Source organism: Pristis pectinata, chromosome 34 (assembly GCF_009764475.1).
Source record: "Pristis pectinata isolate sPriPec2 chromosome 34, sPriPec2.1.pri, whole genome shotgun sequence".
NCBI classification, from domain to species: Eukaryota; Metazoa; Chordata; class Chondrichthyes; order Rhinopristiformes; family Pristidae; genus Pristis; species Pristis pectinata.
The window spans coordinates 13,543,256-13,569,316 of NC_067438.1; the positions used below are offsets into that span (position 1 = coordinate 13,543,256).

A 26,061-nucleotide genomic window follows, 5' to 3' on the forward strand; every position below is an offset into this window, starting at 1 on the left:
TCATTCAAAAATCTACCCACCCCCATCTCAAATACGCCCATATCTCCCTACCCATCCTCACTCTGCCTCCTGGTGGATATATCCCGGAACGTGCTGTGTATGAAACATTCAGCCTCTCGGACGGGCTGTTGCTGTTCAAACTCCACCACCCAGAGAACGAGTTCCTCCAACTGAGGATTCTTCCTGCTCATGCAGCTGACCAGGACATGGGGAGCGTCCTGTGTTCCCTTGTGGCACAGCGGGCGTATTTCCTTCGTCTGTGATATCTGGTCAGCCCTCTATTTATTTGACTAACTCAATTAACAGGAAGAATATAAATAAAGCAAAATCGCATTTAAACTACTTAATATTTTTTCTTACTCTCCAAAACTCATTTAACCTTGTCTCGTTGTTTGAAGCATATGCTTGCTGAGACTAACCGCGATTGTTCCTTCATTGTTAGAATTGTTAATGGGGGAGATCCACGGCGGGGATGGCAGTGATTGCAGGTGGAATTGGTAGTGCTAAGTAAACTTTTCCCTTTAAACTAAGTGTCACCTCACCTCGGATAGAAATGTGTCAATGAAGGCTATGCCATCGATGTAATCGTCATGGACTACGGTCAGGCCTTTGAGCAAGCCCCACATGGGAGAATGGTCCAAAGTATGAGAGCCCGAAAAATCCGGGGCGACATGGCCAATTGGATATGAAATTTGTTGTGTGACAGGAGGAAAGAATGTGATGTTCCAGGTTGCTTTTGCCATTGGAAATTTGTGATGAATGGTGTCAAATATGGATAGGTATTGAAGCTTTCTCTTTGCTATATTCATTAACAAACTGAATGTGAGTGCTGAATACATGAATACTAAATCGACAAAGGACCCCAATTGGTAGTGTTGATCGTGTTGTTGATAATGTAGAGGATGTTCTTGTCTACTGAACCATGTTGACCATTTAGTCAGACTGAAATAACAGTGGCGCGTATAACTTAATATAAAAACACATGAAGTGGTACAGTTTGGGCGAACATACAAGGCTAGGAAATAGAATCACAATGAAATGTTGTATGCTGGGAACAGAGTAACCTTGGTGCATAAGGATCCCTAAAAGCAGCAGATCAGATGGATAACGGTGAAGGTCATACTGGAAACTAGCCTCCAAAAGAGGGGATAAACAGTATATTTTTAGGGAATCTGTGATACAAATATATTACATTGGTTAGGCCTCATCTGCAGTCCTTTTTTTGTTTCTGGTCACCATTATAGAGGGATTATCTGACTGCACTGGAGAAGGTGCAGAGGAGATTAGCTGGAATTTTGCCTGGAATGGAACGCTAAAGCAATGAAGAAAGACTGGACAAGTTGGTCTTGCTTTCTTTGGAGAGGAGATGGCTGGGGGTGGGGGAGGGAGGGAGGCGTTGAGAGACGTGTACAAAATCATTACATGGTAGAGGGAAGATATTTATGAGGCATGGAAATTTATGGGGGATTTAAGGAAGATTTTTCTTTCATCCAGAGTGTGGTTGACATCTGGAACGCATGACCCAAGGGGGTGATGAATGCAGGGAATCTCACAACGTTTATGACGTAATTAGTTGAACGCCTGAAATAAGATAAGATAAGATATGATAAGATAAGATAAGATAAGATAAGGTAAGATATGATAAGATAAGATCTTTATTTGTCACATGTATATCGAAACACACAGTGAAATGCATTTTTGCGCGGAATGTTCTGGGGGCAGCCCGCAAGTGTCACGATGCATCCGGCGCCAAAATAGCATGCCCACAACTTCCTAACCCGTACGTCTTTGGAATGTGGGAGGAAACCGGAGCACAAGGAGGAAACCCACGCAGACACGGGGAGAACGTACAAACTCCTTGCAGGCAGCAGTGGGAATTGAAACTGGGTCCATGGCGCTGTAATAGCGTTACACTATCCACTACACTACCATGCCTGCCCCATGGCACAGAACGCTACGGGCTGAGTGCTGGGAAATGAGGTTAATATTTCTCGGTACCTGACAGCCGGAACGGGCAAGTTGGGCCCCAAGCTTGTTTCCGTATGTGTGACTTTATGGTACATGAGATACGCACGTTGCTCAGTGTCCTGACTGGGTCACGTGCGGGTGGAGCCGTCCCCGAGGTGGTCGACTCAGACTACACAAGATGTTGACACCTCTCCCGTTGCCGAAGTTATAAGGTGAGGAAAAATCGATATCTGGGCCGTCAGTTAACCAACGCGTATCTCACGCAAACAAAAAGTAATGCATTGATTTGAACGCATGCATCACTGGGGCTGGTGTGAAAACAATTAAAATGTGAAAACTACAAACAGATGTCGAGCTTCCACAGGTGGTGAACCTTTTAACCCCCACAGAGGCACGCTTCCGCCACCCCTATCCTTATATGGGATCGCTGGGAAGCAGGAGCCTCTGAAGAGAGAGAGAAGGGGACAGCGGGGGAAGGGAGAATTTGGCGAAGAGACAGCGTGAGATGGGGAAACGTGTGCGAGTTCGTGGAGGGAGAAAGTCATGAAATTGGGAGGGTGCGAGAGACAGAGTGGGAGTACACGGAAGCTGGAGCAAGTTGCGGGCTCCTCGCTACTCTCACCGTGGATTGTTTTCATCTGTCTTACAAAACCTGATTCAAAAGAAATCTCTTCAGGCTGAGAGCTTGCACGTCGACGGGGCGGTAGATAATGGTGGCACAAACACCAGTGATGGGGCAAAGTATTTCAGGATGCGGAGGGATCAAACTGGAGGACCTCACACCTCCACGTTCCCGCTTGCAGTGACACTAATATTTGGGCCATTCCCACCCGATTCCCTTGAAAGACGCTTATCACGAAACCGCATTACTGATGCTCGCTGTTTATTCCAGATTTACTTTACTTAAGTTGCCCAGCTGCCGTGAAGGGATTCGAACCCATGTTCCCAGATCAGTGGTCCTGGCAGCTGGATGCCGGTGAGTAACTTCACTGTCCTCACGTGCAAGGTGCATTCTGACGTCAGCCTGCACCCTCCTGAGGTGGGTGACTGACAGCTGACAACTGACTCTGAGGCTTCTGTAGTCGACTTGTCTCTCCTATGGTCTCACTCTATGGCTCCTGAGCACCGCCCATCTTCTGAATTTGAGCGAGAACCGCTATCAGCAGGAAGCCAGTGAGCACCTCCAAAAGTATCGCAAATGAACAAGATTCACACACCCGTTCACATCCATCTCTCCGAAGACCCATCGGGGAATAGCTAATAAAGCTCCCCCGGTGACGCAACTGTGAAGCGATAGTGAATACCGTGACTTCCTGTCAGTTCCTTGGCTTGCATTTTGTGCCATTCTGCTCTTGCCAGGGATTATGGCGAGTTTCAAGGAGCGTGGACACCCCGTATATCCAGCATGATATTCAAAAACTGGTTAAAGTGCGCTCGAAAGGCATATAACCAGCCTACCTCTGCGGTGAGAGTTTCTCAGTCACGACAAAGTATATCTGGGTCAAATCCATCGTTTAATGGTCTTGCGGAGACACTAACCACTTGTAGAATTAATTTCCAGTTTACTGTAATGCTACCTTCTCGCTCGCTCGTCTTTGAGTTATATTCCCCGCGACTCTACGTCACTGGGTATTTTGCAGGGAAGACGGATTACCTGTGATTGCTTGCATACAGTGTGCATTTTATACACCACACTGTTTCTGTCCACCTTAAAAATCCTTCTGCACCCCATCCCATCCACTCCTAAAGTACAATGGCCCCTCACGAATAATTCTTGTCTTTCCACATTTAAACTCACACTTACTTTAGTAGTTGCTACACCTGGAGGGATGTGATTGGTGGAGTTGGAAGCGCAGACCAGAAGAGCGAGCATAGAAACAGTCCCTTCCAAAACTGAAGCGAGACGGGAGGGGAACGTATGTTGGTGCTGGACTCGTATTGAATGGTATAATCCATTCAATCGGAAGGCTTGTGTGGTGGGAGTTGAGGACAAGGGGACACCTTTCCTTACTCTAGCTTCGAGGTGAGCCAGTGGGTGCAGAGATGCGGAAAATAAATGACTCATTGTTGAAGGTTATTTCAGTTATGACTGAGGGGAAGGCACTGTTATAGGAGGTTAATGAGAGACATCCAATGCTATGGACTGCAAAGATTGTCTGATCGTGAGCAATCCAATGTCTGGATGTGTTTTATCCAGTATTTATTGTCTGTCATTGCGAAGTAGAAAACTGTTGGAAATCCGATGGTGTTTGATGTTTGATAGCGCGATGGTGTGGTGTTTGATACCGTTTCACAGAGCAGGGTTATCAAAAACCAGAGGGCACAGATTTAAGGGGACAAGTAGGAGGTTTCAAGGAGATTTGAGGGGAAAGTTTATCTCCACACAGAGAGTGGCTGATATCTGGAACGTGCTGACAGATGAGGTAGTGAAATCAGATATAATCAAGACGTTTAAGACGCATTTAGATGGACCGAGAATGGACAAATCCGGTCGCAGTGCGGGCAAAATGGGTTGGTCGAAATGTTCAAAAAGGTCGCCGTGGACGTGGTTGGCTGATGGATCCGTTTCTTTGCCCTACGATTCTGTGACTAAAACAAGAAAATTCAACAAGTATTCAGCGGCAGGTAGCATTTTTGGTGGGAGCAATAGACTTAAGGGAAACATGAGATACACTTACTTCGGGAAGGTCCCACCACGTTCACAACTGACAACAATCCAAAGCCTAGGTGTTGCCATACAGTGATCACAATCACATGCTCCTCAAAGTCAGGATCAGAATACTGGATACCACAGAATCTGAGCGACAGAAAACTCAGTAGAGCGCTGCTCGCTGGAGGTGAGACCATCACAACTAACCAGTTTGTCCTCGCGAGCTATTTCAGCGACAGAGAGATGGTGATTTCTACCGTCACGAGAAATGGACCGGTGTCCATAAATCCACTTATATGTCAAGACGCTTTAAGACGATGTGTTCAATACCTGGAAGCCCGGCTGAGATAATCTAATCGACTGCAGACCAAGAACAGAGACCGGCACGTCCCTGAGAGGTGCTCTCACTCAGTGAATGTTACCCAGACACACAATGCACACTAGCCCCATGATCTCGCCCATAGATTATTACCACTTTAAATGAAGCTCTCTGAAATTTCGCTAAATTTGTCCTCTTCCTATTGCCTTTCCTCCACTTAAGTAACGTTGTGTTGACTGCTTCTCATCATTTTGGAAAATATACTTTGCACTGTACCAATCTGGCTGCGGTTAATACTTAGTGTTTCTCAAATGTGAAGGAAATTATTGACAATTAAACGTCCGTAGCTGCCCAGGTGGGTAGAACCCCAATGTTGGAATCGACTCCACTCTAGACTCTTGCACTAAAACCAGAGTCCGGCTCTGCAGCTCACTATTGGGGGAAACTACCGATGGGGCATGAGCCCTAGTTACACGCGTGGACAGAACAAATTTGATACTCCTAACTCAAGCAAGGGAATGTATCCAGGTATCATGGAAGCTTATGTACATAATTAAATATTTTCTCGTCATTATCATATTGCAGTTTGTGTTGTGCAAAAACAGCAACTTGAAAAAACCAAACACATTGCCAGTGAATGGTAATCGAAGAGTAAAACACAATCTCAAATCGTACACAAGTTGTGGTAAACATGGAACATAGAACACAACAGCACGGTACAGTCCCTTCGGTCCACAATGTTATGCCGACATTTTATCCTGCTTCAATATCTATCTAACCCTTCCCTCCCACACAGCTTCCCATTTCTCTTGCATTCATGCTTCAATCTGAGAGTGTCTTAAATATCCCTAATGTATCTTCCCCCACAACCTCTTCAGGCAGTGCAGTCCACGCACCCACCACTCTGTATAAAAACTTACCCTGACAGCCCCCCAACACCTTCTTCCAATCACCTTAAAATTATGTCCTCTTGTGTTAGCCGTTGTCACTGGATAGGTCTCTGATTGTCCACTCGATCTATGCCCCTTATCATCTTGTACACCTCTATCAAGTCACCTCTCACCCTCCTTCTCTCCAAAAAGAAAAGCCCTAGCTCAATCAACCTATCCTCATAAAATATGCCCTGCAATCCAGGCAGCATCGTGATAAATCTCCTCTGCACTCTCTCTGAAGCTTCTACATCTTTCCTACAACGAGGAGACCAGAAATGAACACAATACTCCAAGTGTGGTCTAACCAGAGTTCTATAGAACTGCAATATCACCTCGTGGCTCTTGAACTTAATACCCCGACTAATGAAGGCCAACACTCCATACGCCTTCTTAACGATCCTATCGACCTGCACGGCAACCTTGAGTGATCTATGAACGTTGACCCCAAGATACCTCTGTTCGTCCAAAGTATCAGGTCTGGGTAGAGAGATACAAATCCCTCAACAGCCCAAAGAAGGAAACATCAGGAGAGGTGCCCAAATAGACTTCAAGGAGGATGCAGAAGATGTGGATGGAGGGAGGCAATCGTGGGTAAATCATGAACTTACTTTGCAGTGTTCTGTCATTATTTCATTGTGTGATGTTTAAGAGTATGGTCCAACTTCAATGCTCACTGAAAGAAGACATTACAGGAAGGACTTGGAGGCATCGGAAAGGGTGCAGAAGAGGTTTACCAGGATGCTGCCTGGATTAAAGGGTATGAACCGTAAGGAGATTTTGGACATATTTGGGTTGTTTTCTCTGGAGGGTCGGCGGTTGAGGGGAGACCTGATGGAAGTTTATAAAATTATTGGAGACATAGATCGGTTATACAGTCAGAATCTTTTTACCAGGGTGAAATATCAAGTACTAGAGGACTTTTTGTACAGGGCAGGTTTTTCCACACAGAGAATTCAATACGACAGGTGAACCTTTTGACTTTGTAATTTCCTCTCAGAGAACCAGCAACCGTGAAGGTATTTGAGATGCAGCATCAGATTTGCTCAGTTTATATAAAGATATTTGAGTTTCCCACCACTGCTTTTCAAGCCATCCTGCACTCGCTTCGCAGTTGACAAAGGTGCCTGGGACAAGCTTTCGCGGTAGTGGCGGAAGCAGCTATGAACGTGGAGTTTAGGAGACCGATGGATAGACACATGGATATGCGGGGAATTGAGGAATATGGATCATGCACAGGCAGAAGAGATTAGCTTAATTTGGCATCGTGTTCGGTGCAGACATCGTGGGTCGAAGGATTATCCTCTGATCTACTGTTCTCTAATATAGGCTCAAATTCTTGACCTGGGGAGACATGGGTTCTCAAACCCACAGCAATCTGATTAAGAAGAGGTAGGTCAAACTCAGACAAACTGACACCAATCATTTGAACCAAAAGTGTAGATTGTGGAACTTGAGAAAATGTTCATCCCAATCAACAAAGGAATCTGCGAGGTTGATGGAAGTTTAAAACCGGGGTGAAATGCCACAACCTCTTCTCTTTACAAACTCTGGCGTAGTTTCTGCGTATTTCCAATGTTTCCCAATTTTATCCTGAACTTTTCAGACTCGAGACCCAGCAGCAGCCTGAAAGTGACGGCTAGATGTTGTACGGAGCTGAACCGACCAAAAGAGCCCCAGACACCCACTTCCAGCCTGCACTGAAACAGCTGTTCTCTGCAGGTAGAACGAGATCCCACCAGGACTACAAAGCTGTGCTGAGTCCTGGTGAGGACAAAGGCAACGGGATAGTGGAGACCATAGCAGCAGGGAACGTGGTCATTTTCTCTGTGGAAGAAACCCAGTTGGAAAATTCAACATTGGTGCGATTGGTTTGAGGTACCCAAATGGAATATAAGATGTTAAAAATTGAATTTTCCAAAAAATGCTCCATTTGATTTTGAGGACAGTGTTTCCTCGGGTGCTTGCAGTGTTCTAATGAAACAAAATATCGCAAAGAACCTTTCTATTTGGCACATTGAAGTCCTCAGTCACCTTATTGTCTGCCTGCAATGCACTTCCCTGTCGCTGTGACACTTTAATCTGTATTCTGTTATTGTTTTTACCTGTACTACCTCAACGCACTCTGTACTCATTCAATGTAACTTCACTGTGTAATGAATTTATCTTTACGATCGGTATGCAAGGCAAGGTTTTCACTGTACCTCGGAACAAGTGACAATAATAAACCAATACCAAATATCAATGTTTTGTAAAGCCATTCACCTGAAAAGCTAACACTTCTTTCGTTCTGTTCTCTTTCTGAAACTTCCTAACATACTCTTTCTGTAGTTCCTTCTTCCAGCAGCTCTACTGTTTTGCTTTTCCAGTTTTATCTCAGGGCCCCAACAACACTCATTTTCTCTTCTCCTATTTTCAGCTTCCTCTTTCCAAGCTCTCGCCATAGCACTTGTTATCTCTTATTTAATTTCTCTTTCTTCTGATGGGAGGTTGTTAACCTGATAGGTTCATTGTTTATCTTTCCACAAAAGCAACCACCTGCTATTTTCAGCCATTCTTTGTTTTTTTTTTCTTTCAAATTTCAAGCGTATTTCTGCCTTTCAACAAATTGTTTCACTAATTATCGGAAACAGTGATCCGTCACAAAATAAGAGATCTGAAGGGTAAATCTGAATGGCATTATTTGCAGGAAAATTACATTGTACGATGGATTATGATGTGATATCAAAGAGTGACATGGAATTGGACAGCCTATCATCCATCACGTGGACTTCATTCTCCGTTTTCCAGAGTTCCAATGTCAACGGTTCACCTTAGAATTAGAAACATGATTTGAGCAAACCATTATGATAAGCTCCATTCTCTCTTCTCTTGAAATAAATGTGATACAGAGCGGGTTATATTTCGGACTTCCCTTGCTAAAACATACCAATATCAACCTTGTGAGTTGTCCTGTGAATGAAGCGACTCCCGCCCCAGGACAAGCCCATCAGATTGCATCTTGCAATGAGAGACGGATCAATAATGATTACGCGGCTTCCTATCCTCTTTGTATTGACTACTCTTTCACCGAGAGAAAGGTGAAATTTCTCCACTTTTGCGAAAACAAATTTGTTTGTTAAAGGGCATATCACTAACTTCATTGTTCTGTCACGGCCTGAACCCTCAGGAGGATTGGCGCAGGTATTAATGAGAACCCGAGCTGCGCTGCTTGCTTTATTGTGTCCTCGGATTTGCAGCCGACACTGAGATTCTTCCAGAATGGGACGTGCACCAATTCTCTACATGAAGGAAATCTCTTATCCGATTCTGGCCGTGTTTGGGATCCCCGGTAGGCTCCATCATATGGTTCAATGTGTTGTTGCTTTGTCTCAATGCTACCGAGGGTTCTGTCTTCTAATGTGGTTTTCATAAATCTTTCCACTCTCTGTTGCCGCTGGTGTTCTGCAGTCTTGCTGGCTCCCTTGTCCTGTCTGTTTTCGTATTTGCCTCCCCTACGTTAAAGGGAGGCTTCCCCGCCCTCGGGCCTGCTATTTAAGGATTGGAGCCTTTCCCTCCCTCTCTCTGTGCACAGTTTCCTCGCCTTATCCACCGATATACTCGTATTATTGCAGGGAATTGTCGGTTTAAGGTCCAGTCGATACCCCTCGTGCTCAACGGCTCCCCTGTGCCGTTGTTCGATCCGATCGATACCGGTGGCCAACACCACCCCGTACTGGGAATGTGGGCTTCTTTACTCTTGATTCCGAGAGGTATTTTCGTAACATACAGGGGCCGGCGCTTCTCACTCCTTCACAGGTGGTGTCGCCTTCAGTAAGGTCTGCTCGCTGTTGTAAGTTCTAATTTTATGGTCTCACTGCCATTTGATGCAGTGCTTTAAGAATGCGACCTTAGCGATGGCGCCATGGTTCTAATGCAATTTAATGTACAGAACATACTTTATTGATTTCATTGCAAAAGAAGGTTTAGGTAGGACGGGAGAAAGAGGAAGGTTCCTGTTAACTCTTCTCCCTCCTCGGCCAATATCATTATAGCGGTTACGTGATCATTGCCTTATTGTTATTTGCGGGAGTTTTTCTCACTTTACACCTCGAACATCAAACCAACAACATATGGTTATACGGCAAGGAATCCGGCCCTTCTGTGATAAGGTGGCGAACAAGAGAGAAAGAAAGGCACAAGTGGTGGTGGTGCCGGCTGAGGGAAGGTGAAGGAAACTTAATCGAATCCAGTTTCTGTGAAGTGGGTGAGTGTAAACAGAGGACGTTCCATTTACACCCCCTATGGACACATCAGTCCCATGAATAAGCTTTCTCCACATTTTCTTAGATAGTACGACCACAATTTCACTCATTCATTCTCCCTTGGTCTCCGCCCTACCAAGCACAACATTGAGCTCTCCAATGCCCCTTATTCTATTGAGCATGAAACGACTTATGACTACACCAAGCTCTGACGAAGGTTCATAAACTTGGAATATTCTCTCTCCACAGCCCCTACATGACCAGCTGAGTGTTTCAAGTATTAACTGTTTTAATATCAGTGTCCTGCCTTTGTAGGGATTTTCATGTTTTCAGTTGGACACATTGTTTGCCCGGGAGCAAATAAAGACACGGAAAGTTCGTCGGTGAGCAGCAAAATACGGCAGATACCTTCAGTATAAAATAAACCTAAATCCAGATACACCTAACGGGTCCGGCACAACCTGAGGGCAAATAAACAGCTTCAGTATTTCAGGTCAATAACTGTTCAGCAGACGTTCATTGGAATTTTGGGACATGCTAATGTCATACAAGGCTCCCGCTATCGGTGGGTTAATTTGCCGCTGTAAATTGTCGCAAGCGCGTCGGCCAGTGTTAGAATTTGGGGAGTGGCCTGGTAGGGATGGGTTGGTGGGAATATGAAGAGGATATGCGGATAGATTGATCTGCATTCGTGTGATTGGGAAGTTGATGTCGGCGCGGACCAGGGGCGCCGAAATTCCTATTTCCGTGCTGTATAACTCTAATTTAGGTAACGAATTTTTCACACAGCAGCGCTCTTTGTTGTTTTTCTACTATGAATCAGTATCTTTGTACTCTTGAATGCAACACGCTAATGACCGCTTTGGTTTCACTTACAATTACTCTGATCGCCTGCAAGGATACGTCTCCAATGTGGCTGCTTAAATGCTCATTTCTCTGTGATTTGTGCTTCCTCTAGCGAACTTGGTGACGGCCGCGATCCTGCACCGCGGAAAATGCGGTCTCTCTAGAGGAATCACGCGCTACATGGTGGCCATGGCGATCTCCGACCTTGTGGTGATCATCTTTCAAGTGTTGCTCCGAGGAATCTACATTTACTATTTCCCAAACTCCATCCTGACCCTCAGCGCAGTGTGCCCTTCATATATATACCTGCGGATCGTCGTCCTGGACTATTCCGTCTGGTTAACCGTGTCCTTCACTTTTGACCGTTTTGTCAGCATTTGTTGTCCGAAGCTGAGACTCAGATATTGCACGGATAGGACGTCCGCCGTGGTTACTGTGTCCTTGTGCGCGGTGAGCTTCTTTAAGTACATCCCCTTTTACTTCATGTACGAGCCTCGCTTCAACATGGATAACGTGAACTGGGGGTGTCGGCCGAAAGCCGCCTACTTCACCTCCATCTGGTGGGTGGCTTTCACCTGGATGTGCAGCATCTCTCTCTCCTTACTCCCCTTCGGTATAATCCTGTTCCTGAATGGGCTGACGGTCAGGAACATCCTGGTGGCCAGCAGGGTCCGCCGGCGCCTGAAGGGACAGAATGGGAAGGACAGTGAGACAGAGAATCGGCGAAAGTCCATTGTCTTACTCTTCACTGTGTCGGGCACTTCTATCCTACTCTGGACGACGGGAACTGTGAGTTTCATCTGTACTCGAGTCACAATCAATTTTGGGGGCGGGGATCTCACAAGCCCTATAGCCATCGCCAATGAGGTGGGGAACATGCTCATACGTACCAGCTCCTGCGCCAACACATGGATCTACGCAATGACCCAAAGCAAGTTCAGACAGGAGTTGAAGATCGGGATTAAAAGTCTATTTCGGTTTATTATTAAGCCCATGAAACATGCGGGGCAGTCGGCCTAGAGCTGGAGACCGTATTAAACGCCACAGTTCACTACATTTCCCTCACCAGACCGCGCCATTCTTTGCCTTCACTTTCGGCCACAGTGGACTCATTGAACAGGAGACGTCATTGATCTTATCCCAGAAAACCCGCTAACGCGCTATATCTCCCCTTCTGCATTCATCTCCTTCCTATCACGCGGGGCATATCCTCTGCGAATCCCCCAATACCTATTGAACAGCGACCTCTTTGCTTTTATATTCATTCCTAGGTCAGTAACGGGAAACAATATGTGCTCCTTCTTCTCCCCGACCCACTTCAACGGTTTGAGAGCATTCATTCGAACACCCCGGTCAATACCCCACCATTTGCCCGCTGCACATTACCTCGCATTTCTTGGTTTCGACTGAGCGCTGTACTGAAGTAAAACCATTGGCAATAGGTAATGTTTGCAATTAAATTCAGTACGATTTATAATATAAGTTGTATTTTAAACACACTGAATCCGAACCCCCTATCAGCACTTGATAATGCAGTTATGTTCAATTGTTTGTCCGATGGTCCAGAACACAAGAACACCAGAAGACAGAAGCAGGAGTAAGTCACTTTGTCAATCAAGACGGCGTCGCCATTCCTTACGATCATGGCCGAAATACACTGTCATTACCTCCTCTTCTGTGCCAGTTTCCCACTGCTCTCAATTGCCCGATCTTTCAAAGTGTGTGCACCTCGAACTTAGATATGACCCATGATATGGCCAACTATTACCCCTCGAACTCCATACTGGACAGCTCCCGTTCTGTCCATCAGACATTTAGCCTCTCAGGTGGACTGCCATTTTTCAAGTTCGAAAACCCGTTGTAAGACTTCCTTTGCCGAGGACTCCTCCTGCAGCTGTTCAGTACATGGGGAGCATCTCGGAGGTCCCGTGTGGGACAGCTCGCGAATTACATTGGTCTGGCGGACGTTGCCATCCCTCTATTTAGTTAGCTGAATTAATCAACAGTAAAAATGTAATTACAGCAACATTCCATTTAAATTATGTAATATTTTGGTTGCACTGAAAATAAAAAGGTTCATTTAACACTGCCCTGCTGTTTAAATCATCTTCTTCGTTAAACTGACTGGGACTGTTCTCTTATTGTAAGAATTATTAGTGTGGGAGGTCCATGGCGTGAGGGTAGTAACTGCGGTTGGAATTTGAAGTGCCGAACAAATCCTCCCCTTCCAGCTCATCACTACCTCACCTCCGATAGAAGTGTGTTAATGAAGGCAATTAATTTGATGCAATCTTCATGGACTTCAGTAAGCCTTCACATTAGACAATGTTCCAATAAGTGCAAACGCATGGAATCCGGAGCTGCATGGCAATTTGGATCCCAAACTGATTCGGTGACAGGAGGCGGAAGATGTTTGCCGGGGTTTGTTTTTGCGACTGGATTCCTGTGTCGAATTTCATACAGCAGCGATCGACGTTGAGACTTGCTCTTTCTATATCTATGAAAAAGGTAAATATGAATGCCGGGCGCATATGAGTTGGAGCATGTCAGTATGTTGATAAATGTCACTCATTGGTGGTGTTCGCATTGTTGTTCATAACGGGGAGGGTGAGCTTGTGTAAGGAACGATATTGACGAGTTGGTAAGAAGGACAGGGCAATGGCATGTGAAATTTAGTCCTGAAGTATGTGAGGTGGAAAGACTAACGAGGCTATGATCTGGATAGACAGTGAAAAGTTGAACGCTGGGATACCATGTGGAACAGACTTACCTTGATGTCCAAGTATCCCTGAAAGCGATAGCAGAGGTAGATACATTCCTTCTTCAACGTGGACAGAAATATCAGTGCATGGAGTTTATGATAAAAATATGCAATGTATTAGTTAGACCACAGATGGAATAATGTTTGTTTTTCTGGTCACCATACTATGGAAAGGATGTGACTGCACTGGAGAAGATGCAGAGGACATTCGCCAGAATGTTGCCTGAAATGGAACGCTTAAGTTACGAGACGAGACTAGATACATCGCGTTTGTTTTCTTTGGAGGAAAGATGGCGGAGAGATGTTTACAAAATTATGATACATAGATGTAAGAGTTTCAGGTTATTTATGGGGGATTTCCGGAAGATTTTTCGTTTACGCAGAGGGTGGTTGAAATCTGGAACTCATTGTCTAAGGAGTTGATGGAAGTAGACACTCTCACAGCATTTATGATGTATTTAGGTGAACGCGTGAAATCCCATGGCTTAGAAAGCAATGAGGCGAGTGCTGGAAAATGGGTTAATTCTGCTAGGTACCTGATAGCAGGCACGGATACATTGGCTCGAAGGCCTTTTACCGTGTGTATAACTCTATGGCAAGACGGGCGCATGTTATTTACTGTCCTGATTGCGTCAGGTGCAGTTGGAGACGTTCCAGTATGTAACGTCACTGCTCCTTACACAGAGGGAGCACTGCGACGTCAGCCTGCACTCCCCTGAGGTCGGTGACTGGCAACTGACTGCTGCGACTGAGGTTCCTGTAGTGTCAAAACCCCGTCCTCCGGGTCTCACTGTATGGTTGTATGAGCATTCCCCATCTTCAGGGTTTGGGCGAGAGTTCATAACAGCAGGAAGACAGAGAGCATCTCCAAAAGTATCTCCACAGAACAAGATCCGTACATCCGTTCTCATATTCTCTTCAAAACTCCCCTGAAGACAGCAATTGAGAAGGCGCAACAGTTACTCTAAATTCCTATCATCTCCTCAGCCTGCGTTCAGAGTAACACACACGAAACAGACCAACGTGTGTGTGCACGCCATTTGCTGTTGCCAAGGATTCGCTGGCAAGTTTCAGAGAGCGTGGGAAACCCGTACATCTGACATAACATTGAAAAATGGGTTAAAGTGGCGCTGGAACCATATTTTCCCAGCACGTTTCTACTGTTGAAATTTCCAAGTAACTCCAAACTACGTCTGGGTCAAATCCACCGGCTCCTGGTTTTGTGGATACAAGAACCACTTGTGGATTTAAATCCCAATACTCCGCTCACCCTCCTCCATTCAGCCCTCGGGTAATATCCCCACATCTTACTATAAAATATCCTCGGCTGGTGACAGTATCTGTCAGTCTTTACATTCTATTGCAATGTGTATTTTATTCGTCACACCCGTTTTCTCCATCTAAAGTAACCTCCCTATACTCAGAACAATTCTCCAGAAAAATAGAGGAGGTTCAGAGGGGGCATGATTGAAGCATATTAAATTATGAATATATAGACAATATAGACCACAGGAAAATATCCTTCGTATCAGAGATACATAAACTGGAGGACAGGTGTTTAGGGTTCGAGTTAAGAGATTTGGAAAGGGATCTGAAGGCGAGTTTTGCACCCAGAGATAAATTAGTAACTTGGTTTATTATTGTCACCTGTTTCGACGTACAGTGAAAAACTTGCCTTGCACATCTTTCATCCAGATCAATTCACTACAAGAGTGCATTGGGGTAGTACAAGATAAAACAATTAAAAAGTGCAGAATAAACTGTTACAGTTACAGAGAAATTGCAGTCCGGGTAGACAATAAGGTGCAAGAATATAACCAGGCAGATTGTGAGGTCATACAAGAGATTCTGCAGATGTTGGAATCTGGAGCAACACACACAAAATGCTCGAGGAGCTCAGCAGTGAGGTGAGACGTCAACTACTGTAGAGTGCGGTGGAAGCAGGCGATGGCAGCATTTAATAAGTGACGAAATGAGAACTTCTATCGCCTCGGCATAGAGGTATATGGGCCGAGTGCTCTACAAGGTGTCCACTTGTCGACATGGATGTATTTGGCCAAATGGCCTGTTTCCATGATGTATCACTTTATCTCCCTTCGCAAGTAATTCTTCTCATCCTATCTTTGATCCGACCCAACCACAAATAAATCCCTTGAGACTGCCATCCAGTACCCAAATTGGAGTAATCCAGCGCCGGCATTCTGCCATCCACTGGCAAGTTGCGATCATCCAGTATGTCCCAGAACTATCCACTATCCAGACAATGCCGTCCAGTGCTCGCAAAAGCAATCCAGTGCCAATGCACTGCACCCATTACTCAGATAGAAGCTGAAATAAAAGCAGGAAATGCTGAAAACAGATACCCGGTCAGGCAGCACCTGTGAAGGAAGGTGAACAGTTTTAGATCGAAGACCGTTCCTCGGAACTGTGAAAGTGAGAAAACAAGTTAGTTTTAAGTTGCAGAGTGCAGAGGGATGGATAGCACGACCAGAATCTCTGATTGAGATAATTGCGGTTGCCAAAGTCGTCTGCTGCTTATGAGCCGTCTGATTGATAAGGTTCATCGGATAACTCATGTGGGAGAAAACAACAACGTGTAACAATTGTGAATTCCGGGTCAGATCTGTTGATACCACCTTAAAAGCAAAACGAGAATGTTAGAAATACCCAGATAAAGCAGTTTCAGGAGAGAGTGAAATACAGAGTTCTTATTAGAGGCTGATCAACTTGCAGAAGAATTGGCCAGTTCTCTTCCAAACAAAAAGCAAGTGCCTGAAATGAAATGCAAACGATGGCAGGTGCATCAACCCTCACTGCTCTGGGTTGAAAACTGAACAAGTGTATTCTGCAAGGTGGTCACTCTGTCTGAATTTGTGTTTTCTTCTGTGGAGGAGACCTCATTGTGAACAAACAATTCAATAACGCAGATTGGAAGAAGCACAAGTGAGTCATTGCTTCATCTGAAGGACTAGTTGGGATCCTGATGGCGAGATGGTAAAACCATGTGTTGTATCTGGCCTGTGGTTGTCTGGCAAAGTGACAAGCTTGGTGGGGATGGAGAGGCCGACAGCTAAATCGCAAAGAAGCCGGTATAGTTAAACTTCCGACAGGAGAATGGGGTACGGGTGCGTAAGATGTATGCGGCGGTGAACTCTAATTAAAGGCAGCATATTTTGTGATGGATGATCCACTGACTATGAAGGCCGGTGAGGTGGAAGGTGGGTACTCAGGTCTCTCTATCCTTGCTGTGTCTCGAACCGGGGTTGAGATCAGCGGTACAGGAAATAGATGAAGCATGATCGATGTGTTTGTCAACTATTGTAGAAGGGAAGTCATGGTTATGGATGATTAAGGAGAATTATCCAATGCCCATGTACCACACTCAGTGTCCATGGTCAGCAGCCAATGCTTGACGAGAAACTATCAAATGCGTGATTTGTTGCCATCCATTACCTACATATTGCCATTGAAAAGCAAACTAAAATTCTTGCAGATGTTGGAAATCTGAAATGAAACCAGAAAATAAAATAAATACTCAACGGGTCAGATATTATCTGCCAAGAGTGAGAGAGTCCTATCCAGTCCACAGCTGGGAGATATCCAGAGTCCACAGACTCCCCTCCAGAGTTCACAATCAACTATCTTCGTGACCAGGGCCACAAGACGGGGTTCTACAGGCATATAAAGGTTTCACTTCATTAAAAAAATTGTACAGAATTGCATCTGATGTTCCTTCATTCTATTATTAATAAAACAATATGAACATTCTGAAGCCAGTGAACACCTTCAGAGTATCCAACAAGGTTCGCACTTGTCTCCAAAGGTTGCTTGGGAAATAACCACAGAGCTTCCCTGTGGTCGGCAACTGTAAGTTCCCCACCTCTGAGATAGAATGAGGGGAGAAAGAGAGAGAGAGAGAGAGAGAGAGAGAGAGAGAGAGAGAGAGAGAGAGAGAGAGAGAGAGAGGTCGATGAGTTGGGATTTGGGAGTGATGGTATGGGTTTCTGAATAGGTTGAATATCAATGATCCATATTACCAAAGCTTTCTGTTTATGCAAGCGTAATTTGTTGAAATTCCCGAACTGCCGTGGAGGATTGGAATCCTAGTTCCCAGATCAATAGTCTGGGACGCCTAATGCCGGTCAGTAACTTTATGATCCCCACGTGCAAAGCGCATTGTGATGTTAGCCTGAGCCCTCCTTAAGTGGTTGACTGACAGATGATTCTCAGGCATGTGTAGTCTCACTGACCCTCCTCAAGGACTCACTGTACCTCTGCCTGAACACCACCCATCTTCAGGGTTTGAGCAAAAGCCATCACCAGCAGGAAGCCAGTGAACATCTCCAAAAGTATCGGCACTGAACATCCGTCCTCATGTTTCTCTCCAAAGATTGCTTGGGGAATAACCAACAGACCTCGTCTGGAGACTGTATCTAAGCGGAAACAACACTTATTGGGACTTCCCATCAGTTTCTCTGCCCGCAGACAGAGCCTGTCCGCTCTGGCCAGAGATTCGCTAGTGAGTTTCGGAGAAGGTAAGAAACCCAGACATCCGACCTAACATTCTAAAACTGTATAAAGTGGCGCCTGACCCCTAAGTTACCCGCCAAACACAACGATAGAGCTCCACAAGTCGCTGCAAACCCCGTCTGGGTCAAATTCACAGGGCAAATTGACGGCTTCTGTGGATTTCAATCCCACACTGTTGTCATCCTTTCCTCATCCCTTCCAGGTTAAGATACAGACTTCTCCAACTCATCGGCCATATACATATCATAGAATGATCGGATTATCACCGTGTTTACACTGTTTTCTATCTCACAGACGAATTTTATCCACTAATAATTACTTTTCTCCAACAGAACAATAACCCCTCGCGTATAATATTTTCTCTTCAATAATCCATCCTTCAACGCGTAAATTTCCTTCAGAGGTTGGTACATCAAACCTCGTCAAGTGCCAGACTGGAAGATATCCAGTGCTCGACAGAGCAATCCAGTATTCACGGAGGACACCCAGTGCAAGTCAGGGTTCATCAACCGCAGCCAGCGTGCAACTGGAAACGAAAGGAAGCCAGAAATTGGTGGAAACACGCAATTGGTCGCGCAGCGACCGTTGGGACAAAACGTCGTAACGTTTAAGTCAACGACGCCTGGTCAGAAATAGGAAGATGAGGAAACAATTTTCATGGAGGGAGCGGGAGCGATGGGAAAGACAAATGGAATCGCAGCGAATTTAGGGTTGCCAAGGTCATTCACTGTTTAGAACACGAGGACATGTTCCTGAGAACATGAGAGCTAGGTGTAGGCCACCCGGCATCTCAACGCTGCACTTCCATTCAAAGGGTTCATGGCCTCCTCTCCTCATTTGTGATGGTTATCCATCGCCTTCAATTTCCTGATTTTCTTTTCAATAAAAGGACTTGCTCTCAAAGTATTTCAAATAATCTAGACTTCACACCTATCCAGGGTAAAGAATACACCTTTCTCTGCGAGAGGAATCCCTGAGTACTGCCCCAGTGGTCTCCAAGATCAGCAGTGCAACTCTGTTTCTCCTTTTGCACCATCTCTCTCATGGATGAAACTTCCAGTCCCCAGAACATTGAACTGCCGGACATACTCTTCCTTCAATCAAGTTTCCGTGATTGCAACAACATTATAATCCTAAGTGCTGATCCACGATTTCAGCTCATCCGTTTCACCCAAGGGGATCCTTAATTAATGTAAATGCAGTTAAGCCGACCATCCCTCTCATGATTTCCCCACCTCCAGTCTGCTCTTGCCCACTGGACTTACCTGTTATATTTTCTACACATGATTCTACCTCCCCACTTGATGCACTGACATCCTCTGTCCTACCACACCACCCACGCCGCACGAGTTTATACCCTCCCGAGTGGCACTGGAAAAACTCCTTGCAGAGATATCAGACCCCGTTCATGAATTTCACAGTATACTCCATTTGCGGTGTAACCAACGTTTCGTACAATTGTAATATGATGCCCCAACTCTTGCACTGGACCGACGAAGATAAACATGTCATACACCTTCTTCAGCACCTAGTTCCTGTGGCATTATGACCAGTTCTGGTCTTGAAAAGACTCCCGCATGTCAGATGTGTATTTACTCTCAAACAACTGCCCCAAATCTATAGTCCCTTGTTGCTGGCTAATACTGTTGTAATTAAGCTTCCCCCAATTTATCACTTTCACCCAAAAGCCAGTATTATCTTTATCCATAACAATCTTAAACCTTTCAGAATTATGATCACTGTTCCCAAAATACTCCTCCACCGAATCTTCGATCTCCTGGGCAGTCTTTTTCCCTAATATACTGTATAGTCCATTCCCATCCCGTGTTGTATTATCTATATACTCTTTCGTGGATGCACAGAACAGATTCTGCCCCATCTAAGTCCCTATCAATAAGCGAGTCCCTGTCCATATTGGCTGTGTAACAATCACTCACAACAAACCTGTTTTGTTTGCATGTTTTGGTGAGCTGCCTGCATATTTGCTCCGCCAGCTCCCGTTTTCCACAGGGAGGCCTATAATGCAACTCCACCAGTGTGCTTGCATCTTTCTGAAATAATAAATGGATGATTATTGTCAAATGTAACGAGATAACGTGAAAATCTTCTGTATGCGTGCCATCCATACAGATCATTCCATACTTAAGTATATCGACGTACTACAAAGGGGGAAAACAGGGATAGAAGTGATCCTTGGCCTTGGTGGCACGTGTTACAAGCTTTCGTATCTTCTGCCCGATAGGAGGAGGGAGAAGAGAGAGTGACTGGGGTGGGAGCGGTCCTTGATTATGTTACCTGATTTCGCGAGGCAGTGGGAAGTGTAGACAGGGCGAATGGAGGGGGACTGGCTTGCGTGATAGACAGGGCTGTGTCCTCAACTCTCTGCAATTTCCTGCGGCCTTGGGAAGACCAGGTGCCATACCAAGCTGTGATAATTCTGGAGAGGATGATTGTTGTAGTGTATCCATAAATAATAGAGGATCGTAGTGAAAGCCGATTTATCCGTAGCCTTATCAGGAAATGGAGCATTGATATACTTTCTTTGCCATGGCGTCCACGTGGTTGAACCAGAACAAGTGGTACATCTTAGAATTTGACGCCTTCAACTATCTCAACCTCAGCACCATTGATACTGGCAGCGACGTACACTCCGCCCGCTTCCTCAGCTCTTTTGTTTTGCCGACATTGAGAGGAAGGTTGTTGTCTTGCCACAAGGTTCTCTATCTCCTTACTGTGCTCAGTGTCGTTGTTGGTTGAGATCCGGCCTACTGCAGTGGTGTCATGCACATTCGTAAATGGAGTTCGTGCATAATTTGGCCACAGAGATTTCTGAGTTCTACCTATATGGCCTTGCTAGATGAGCCCTCCAAGATGTCCTCCAAGAAGTCAGCGCAGCAGTTACTTCCTTTTTAACCAGTTATGCAACCACCAGCTCTCCTACATCCCTCGCTGTCACTTCTAAAACACTTTACCCTGGAATGTTCAGATGGCAGTCCCGCACATCTCTCAACCAAGTTTCTGTCATGGCTACAATATCATAGTTACATGTACTAATCCTTAACCATAATACTCCTTCCATTAACGTAACTACACTTCAGACCGCCAGACCTTTTGTATTCATTCGCTGGTCCTGCCCGTTATTACCTTTCGGTTTACTTGCATTAACCCTTTCCTTCCCAATCGCTCCACGTGTTGTACTAATGATCCGGTGGCTGCATCCCTGCCACTCTAGTTTAAACCCTCTTCTGTCCAATACTTTATAGTGGACTGAAACTCATAGAGGGGACAGGGTCAAACTAATGTTGCATTTAATGAATTTATATTAAACCGTGTTCAGTGTCCTAAATGCGAAAGGGTCATCTTTATCTTAATTTCCCACTATTTTTTTTAAAGAGCATCTTTTCTTGAAAAGTAAAAACATATTTAGTCTTTGCGTTTGAAAAAGAAACAAGTTCTATTCTGAGTCAACTTAGTTTCCAGTCAATCTGCCTGGGAGGCAGCGTCATAGAGCCATGACACACCGAAATAGGCACTTCCGACCACCATCTCACTACCAACCATCAAGTCAATTTCTACAGTAATCCCACGTACTAGCACTTGGTCCATAGCCTCGATGGTTTGGAGCAAGTGTTCATTCAGGTACCTTTTACTTGATTTAAGATCGAGTGAGAGGAACACATATTGAGCACAGGGTAATTATACTGAATTTCCAGTCACACGCCGCACTCGGCTAATGAAAAATGTGGTCAGAGAGAATGCCATCAGGGTACACGATTAAATTTTGGTCTCGGCTGATGTTGCAGAGGGTAACATATAGATGAGAAAAAGGACGAGGAACTGGTGAGAGCACTTAGTGGAAAGTCAATACAGGTGTAGCATGTCAGGAAGTGGCGAGATAAGAATGGAAACAGAAGAGGTTGGTCCCATCCAGTTGCACGAAAGTGGAGAGGATCCGGAGCTGCAAGGTGAGGTGAGTCACACCATAAGTGCGAGATGGGTGATTAACATTGTCAAAGAGGCCCAGAGATATTTTTGTGTATTACATTAACTCAATAAACCGATAAAGAATATGGTTACGATATTTCTACTTTCGTACTGGAAGGTGAAAGAACTGTGTAAATTTCCCATCTCTTTGTCAAAACCAAATTCTTGTTTAAACTTGCTGGAACTCCATTTGGCTTGTTCCATTTAAACTCACAAGGACTGTTCTCAGTGGTACTTCTACTCACCGGGACTCTTACTCCACGAGACCCTTTTCTCACTGGGATTGTATATCTCGCGCTCTTTTTACTGACCGGGTTCTGGATTTCGAAGTCCCTTGGCTTCGGGGATTCTGTTTCTCTTCTCTTTCTACAGATCGCGACTTTCTTTTCGGCGCTGCTTGCAATGTTGCAATGAATCCCATTGTAAGCTCGATATACATCACCTCGTATTCCGATCTGACACATAAAAGTCCCCGGAGTAACATCAAAAATTTAAGATAAACGGTCTTCCTGTGTTGTGTAAAAGTTACCCTGTTATGATGTAAACTCTTTAACGTAAAAAGTTAACTCTCTTTTGTGTCTTCACAGACACCGAGTGTTTGCAACAATCTCTGCTTATCCTTCCTATTTCAGCATCTGCAGTGTTTTGTCTTTTCCGGTTTGTATCTCACTATTTCGCCATTCGTCTTCTCTCTCCACTTGTTTTCTCCCGCCTTTTTCTACTTTCCTGCACCAGGAACGAAGCAGCCCCAGAATTTCTCTCAGCCGGCACCTCCATGACCTATGTCATTGAGATTCTCTCCATCTCCAGCGGATCAGAGACCTACCTATTTCTCGACTTTCTCCGCAAAATAACATGTATTATTTCCAGTTTTCCTTCCTTGGTTGAGGATGATAACATTGGTCTGGCTGCACTTGGGACGTTGTGCACAATACTCTTCTCCCCATTACGGAAAGGATGTGAAGGCTTTGGAGAGGTTTCATAGTTTTACCTGGAAGTCGCCTGGATTAGAGAGTACTAGCAATCAGGAGGTTGGGTAATCCTGGATGGTTTTCTCTGGACCTTCGGAAACTGAGAGGAGAGCTGATAGAGGTTCATAAAATTATAAGAGGCATAGATCTGGAGACAGTCAGAATCTTTATGTCAAGGTAGAAATATTGAATACTAGACGGCATATTTCAAAGTTGGGCGGGGGATGTTAAACGAGATGTGTGGGGCAAGTGTTTTACACAGAGTGTGGTGGGTGCCTGGAACTCGCTGCCCGAGATGGTCGTGGAAGCAGATACGATAGTTACGTTCAAGAGGCGTTTTGGTAGGCACATAGATATGCAGGGAATGCAGGGATACGGTTCATGTGCAGACAGAGGCAAATAGTTTAATTTGGCATAATGGTCTGCACGGGCAATCGTGGGCGGAAGGGCTTGTTCGTCTGCCGGACTGTTCTATGTTCCAGAGTCGACCTGATCTGCTCGCTATTCCCAGTCATGCTTTGCAAGTTGTGTTTTGATTTTGAATTAAACGGTGTTCTTAATATGCGGAACGATCCTTTTTTTAAAAAAAAACTAGATTTAGCGAGAAGACTCCACTGGTGGCAATGTCTGGAGGAATATCTTGGTGACTGCGATATATCACAGAAGAATGACGTGGATTTGGTCAGCCTCATAAACACCACACGAGTTTCACGTTCCTTCTCCCTGAATTCCAATGCTGACTGTACATATTTTGAATTAGATATAACATTTAAGCAAGCCATTGTGTTTTGCCCCATTCCATTTTCTGTGCATATAAATCCGATAAAGAGCGGATAAGTTTTCGGTTGTCCCTGTGTTAAAATATCAGCCATATTGACCGACCTGTCAATGAAGAGACTTCTGTCCCAGGACATGCCCGTCACGTTAGACGGTGGATCTAGACACGGGTCAGTAACGAGCCCGAGGCTTCCTGTATTTTTTGGAATGACGATTCCTCTGCCCAGAGGTATATGAAATTACTTCACTTGTGCAGAAAGAAATATGTTCTTTAAGCTGAGCTGTTTGAAGTACATCCCATTTCAGTTCATGCTCGAGCCAACTTTCAACATGGATAGCGTGAACTGGGGGTGTCGGTCCTCAGCCGCCGAATTCGGCTCCTTCTTGTGGGTGTTGTTCTCCTGGATGCGTAACTTCTCAAGCTCCGAACTCCCCTGAGTTAGAATTCTGTTCCTGAACGGGACATGTTCAGGAACATCGTAACGGCCGGCGCGGTTTGCCGGCACCTGAAGGAAGAGGAAGTGATGAACAGTGAGACGGAGAATAGGTGCAAGTCGATCGTCTTACTCTTCACTGTATGCAGCACTTTCATACTACCGTGGATAACGGAAACTGTGACCCACATCTTTATTGGAATCACAGTCAATTTCTTGGGAAAGGATTCCACAAGCCCCTCTTACATTGCCAATGAATAGGGGGTCGTTCTTATGTTCCGCAGCTCTTGCGTCATCACGTCTATCTATAGAATTACCTAAAGCAGGTTCAGACAAGTGGCGAAGAACACGTTGAACATTGAACTCGCCTTATTATTAACCCCATGAAACTGGCGCGCCAGTAGGCCTGGAACTGGAGGCGGATATCACGGCGTCTTTCATTCTATTCCCTCACAATTTCGCGCTATTCTGTGGCCACAGTTCCAGCCAGAGAGGACCCATTGAACATGAAATTACATGCAACCAGATTTCACCCCGTTATCCAGTTTGTTTACACTTGCTTTCTCTATCTTCTTCCGATGCAGTTCAAAAATGATTCAAGCATGACTATTTTGCACATAAGTAAAGAGAATTGACTTAGGCAGGATAAGGCCCCTCTCAGTACCCCACCATTCACCCTCTATCCTTTGACTCCTATTTCTCTGTTCTGAACGTGCGCCGCACTGAAAGACCGATGTTGCATTGTGTAATATTTGCATTAAATTGGTTACATTGCAGAAAAGCACTGTTGCCTTAAAAAATAGAGAATCTGAAACCATCTCAATATCATTTAGAACTACGTCCCATTTGTCACCATAATTGATTCATGATGACGGAATGAATGCTTCATCTTCTGGGCTGCAAAAGGGTTTCAGGCAAGTGGTGCATCGATTCTGTTTCATGTAGGACTCTGCTCAGCTTTCCATCAATAATAACTTTAAATGTACATTTGTTTATGCCTTTCCGCTTTCTGTCTTACACTCAGTGTAATATGTGCCCTAGGAATAAACAGGCACACACACATTCACACACAAACATTGCACACACAAACACGCACAAACACACACAGATACACACATACACAAAGCCAGACACCCACACCCATTCAAATACACACACACACAAAAACGCAGACACACACAGGCACACAGACACAGACACAGACACAGACACACACACACACACACACACACACACACACACACACACACACACACACACGGTGCTGAGTGGCAAAGAGGAATTTCCTGTGTTGATTGCTGATGTCTCTCGCTGTTCCAATACTGTTCCACCACCTTTCATTACTGGTCACAACTCATCACACTCAATGTGACATGTCTCCAGTTTGTTTTGGGGAGATCCGGGCCGACACGATGAACTGAATTCCCAATTCTGCATGATACAATTGCGTATTTCTTTATTCCCTGTGGAATAGCATAGACCTCTTTTCATGGCAATTTTAAATATAATTGCATTTCCACCGTTGTTTTGAGTGTTTCTGTTTTTCGGTTTGTATCCCACGATTCAGAAGTTCTCTCTTATCTTGTTTTCTTCCGTCCCTTTCAATGCTGCTGTAATTGGGACGAACAGACCATGGAGCCTTCTCAGA

General features: G+C 45.0%; 1 protein-coding gene across 1 annotated transcript; it reads left to right on the forward strand.

Annotated features, from left to right (window-relative positions):
* Nucleotides 1–590: 590 nt before the first annotated feature.
* Nucleotides 591–11,976, forward strand: LOC127585971 (probable G-protein coupled receptor 139). The gene is made up of 3 exons (XM_052043727.1): nt 591–642; nt 2,861–2,944; nt 11,069–11,976. Exons 1-3 carry the CDS (start codon nt 591–593, stop codon nt 11,974–11,976), a joined length of 1,044 nt encoding a protein of 347 aa, XP_051899687.1.
* Nucleotides 11,977–26,061: the final 14,085 nt, after the last annotated feature.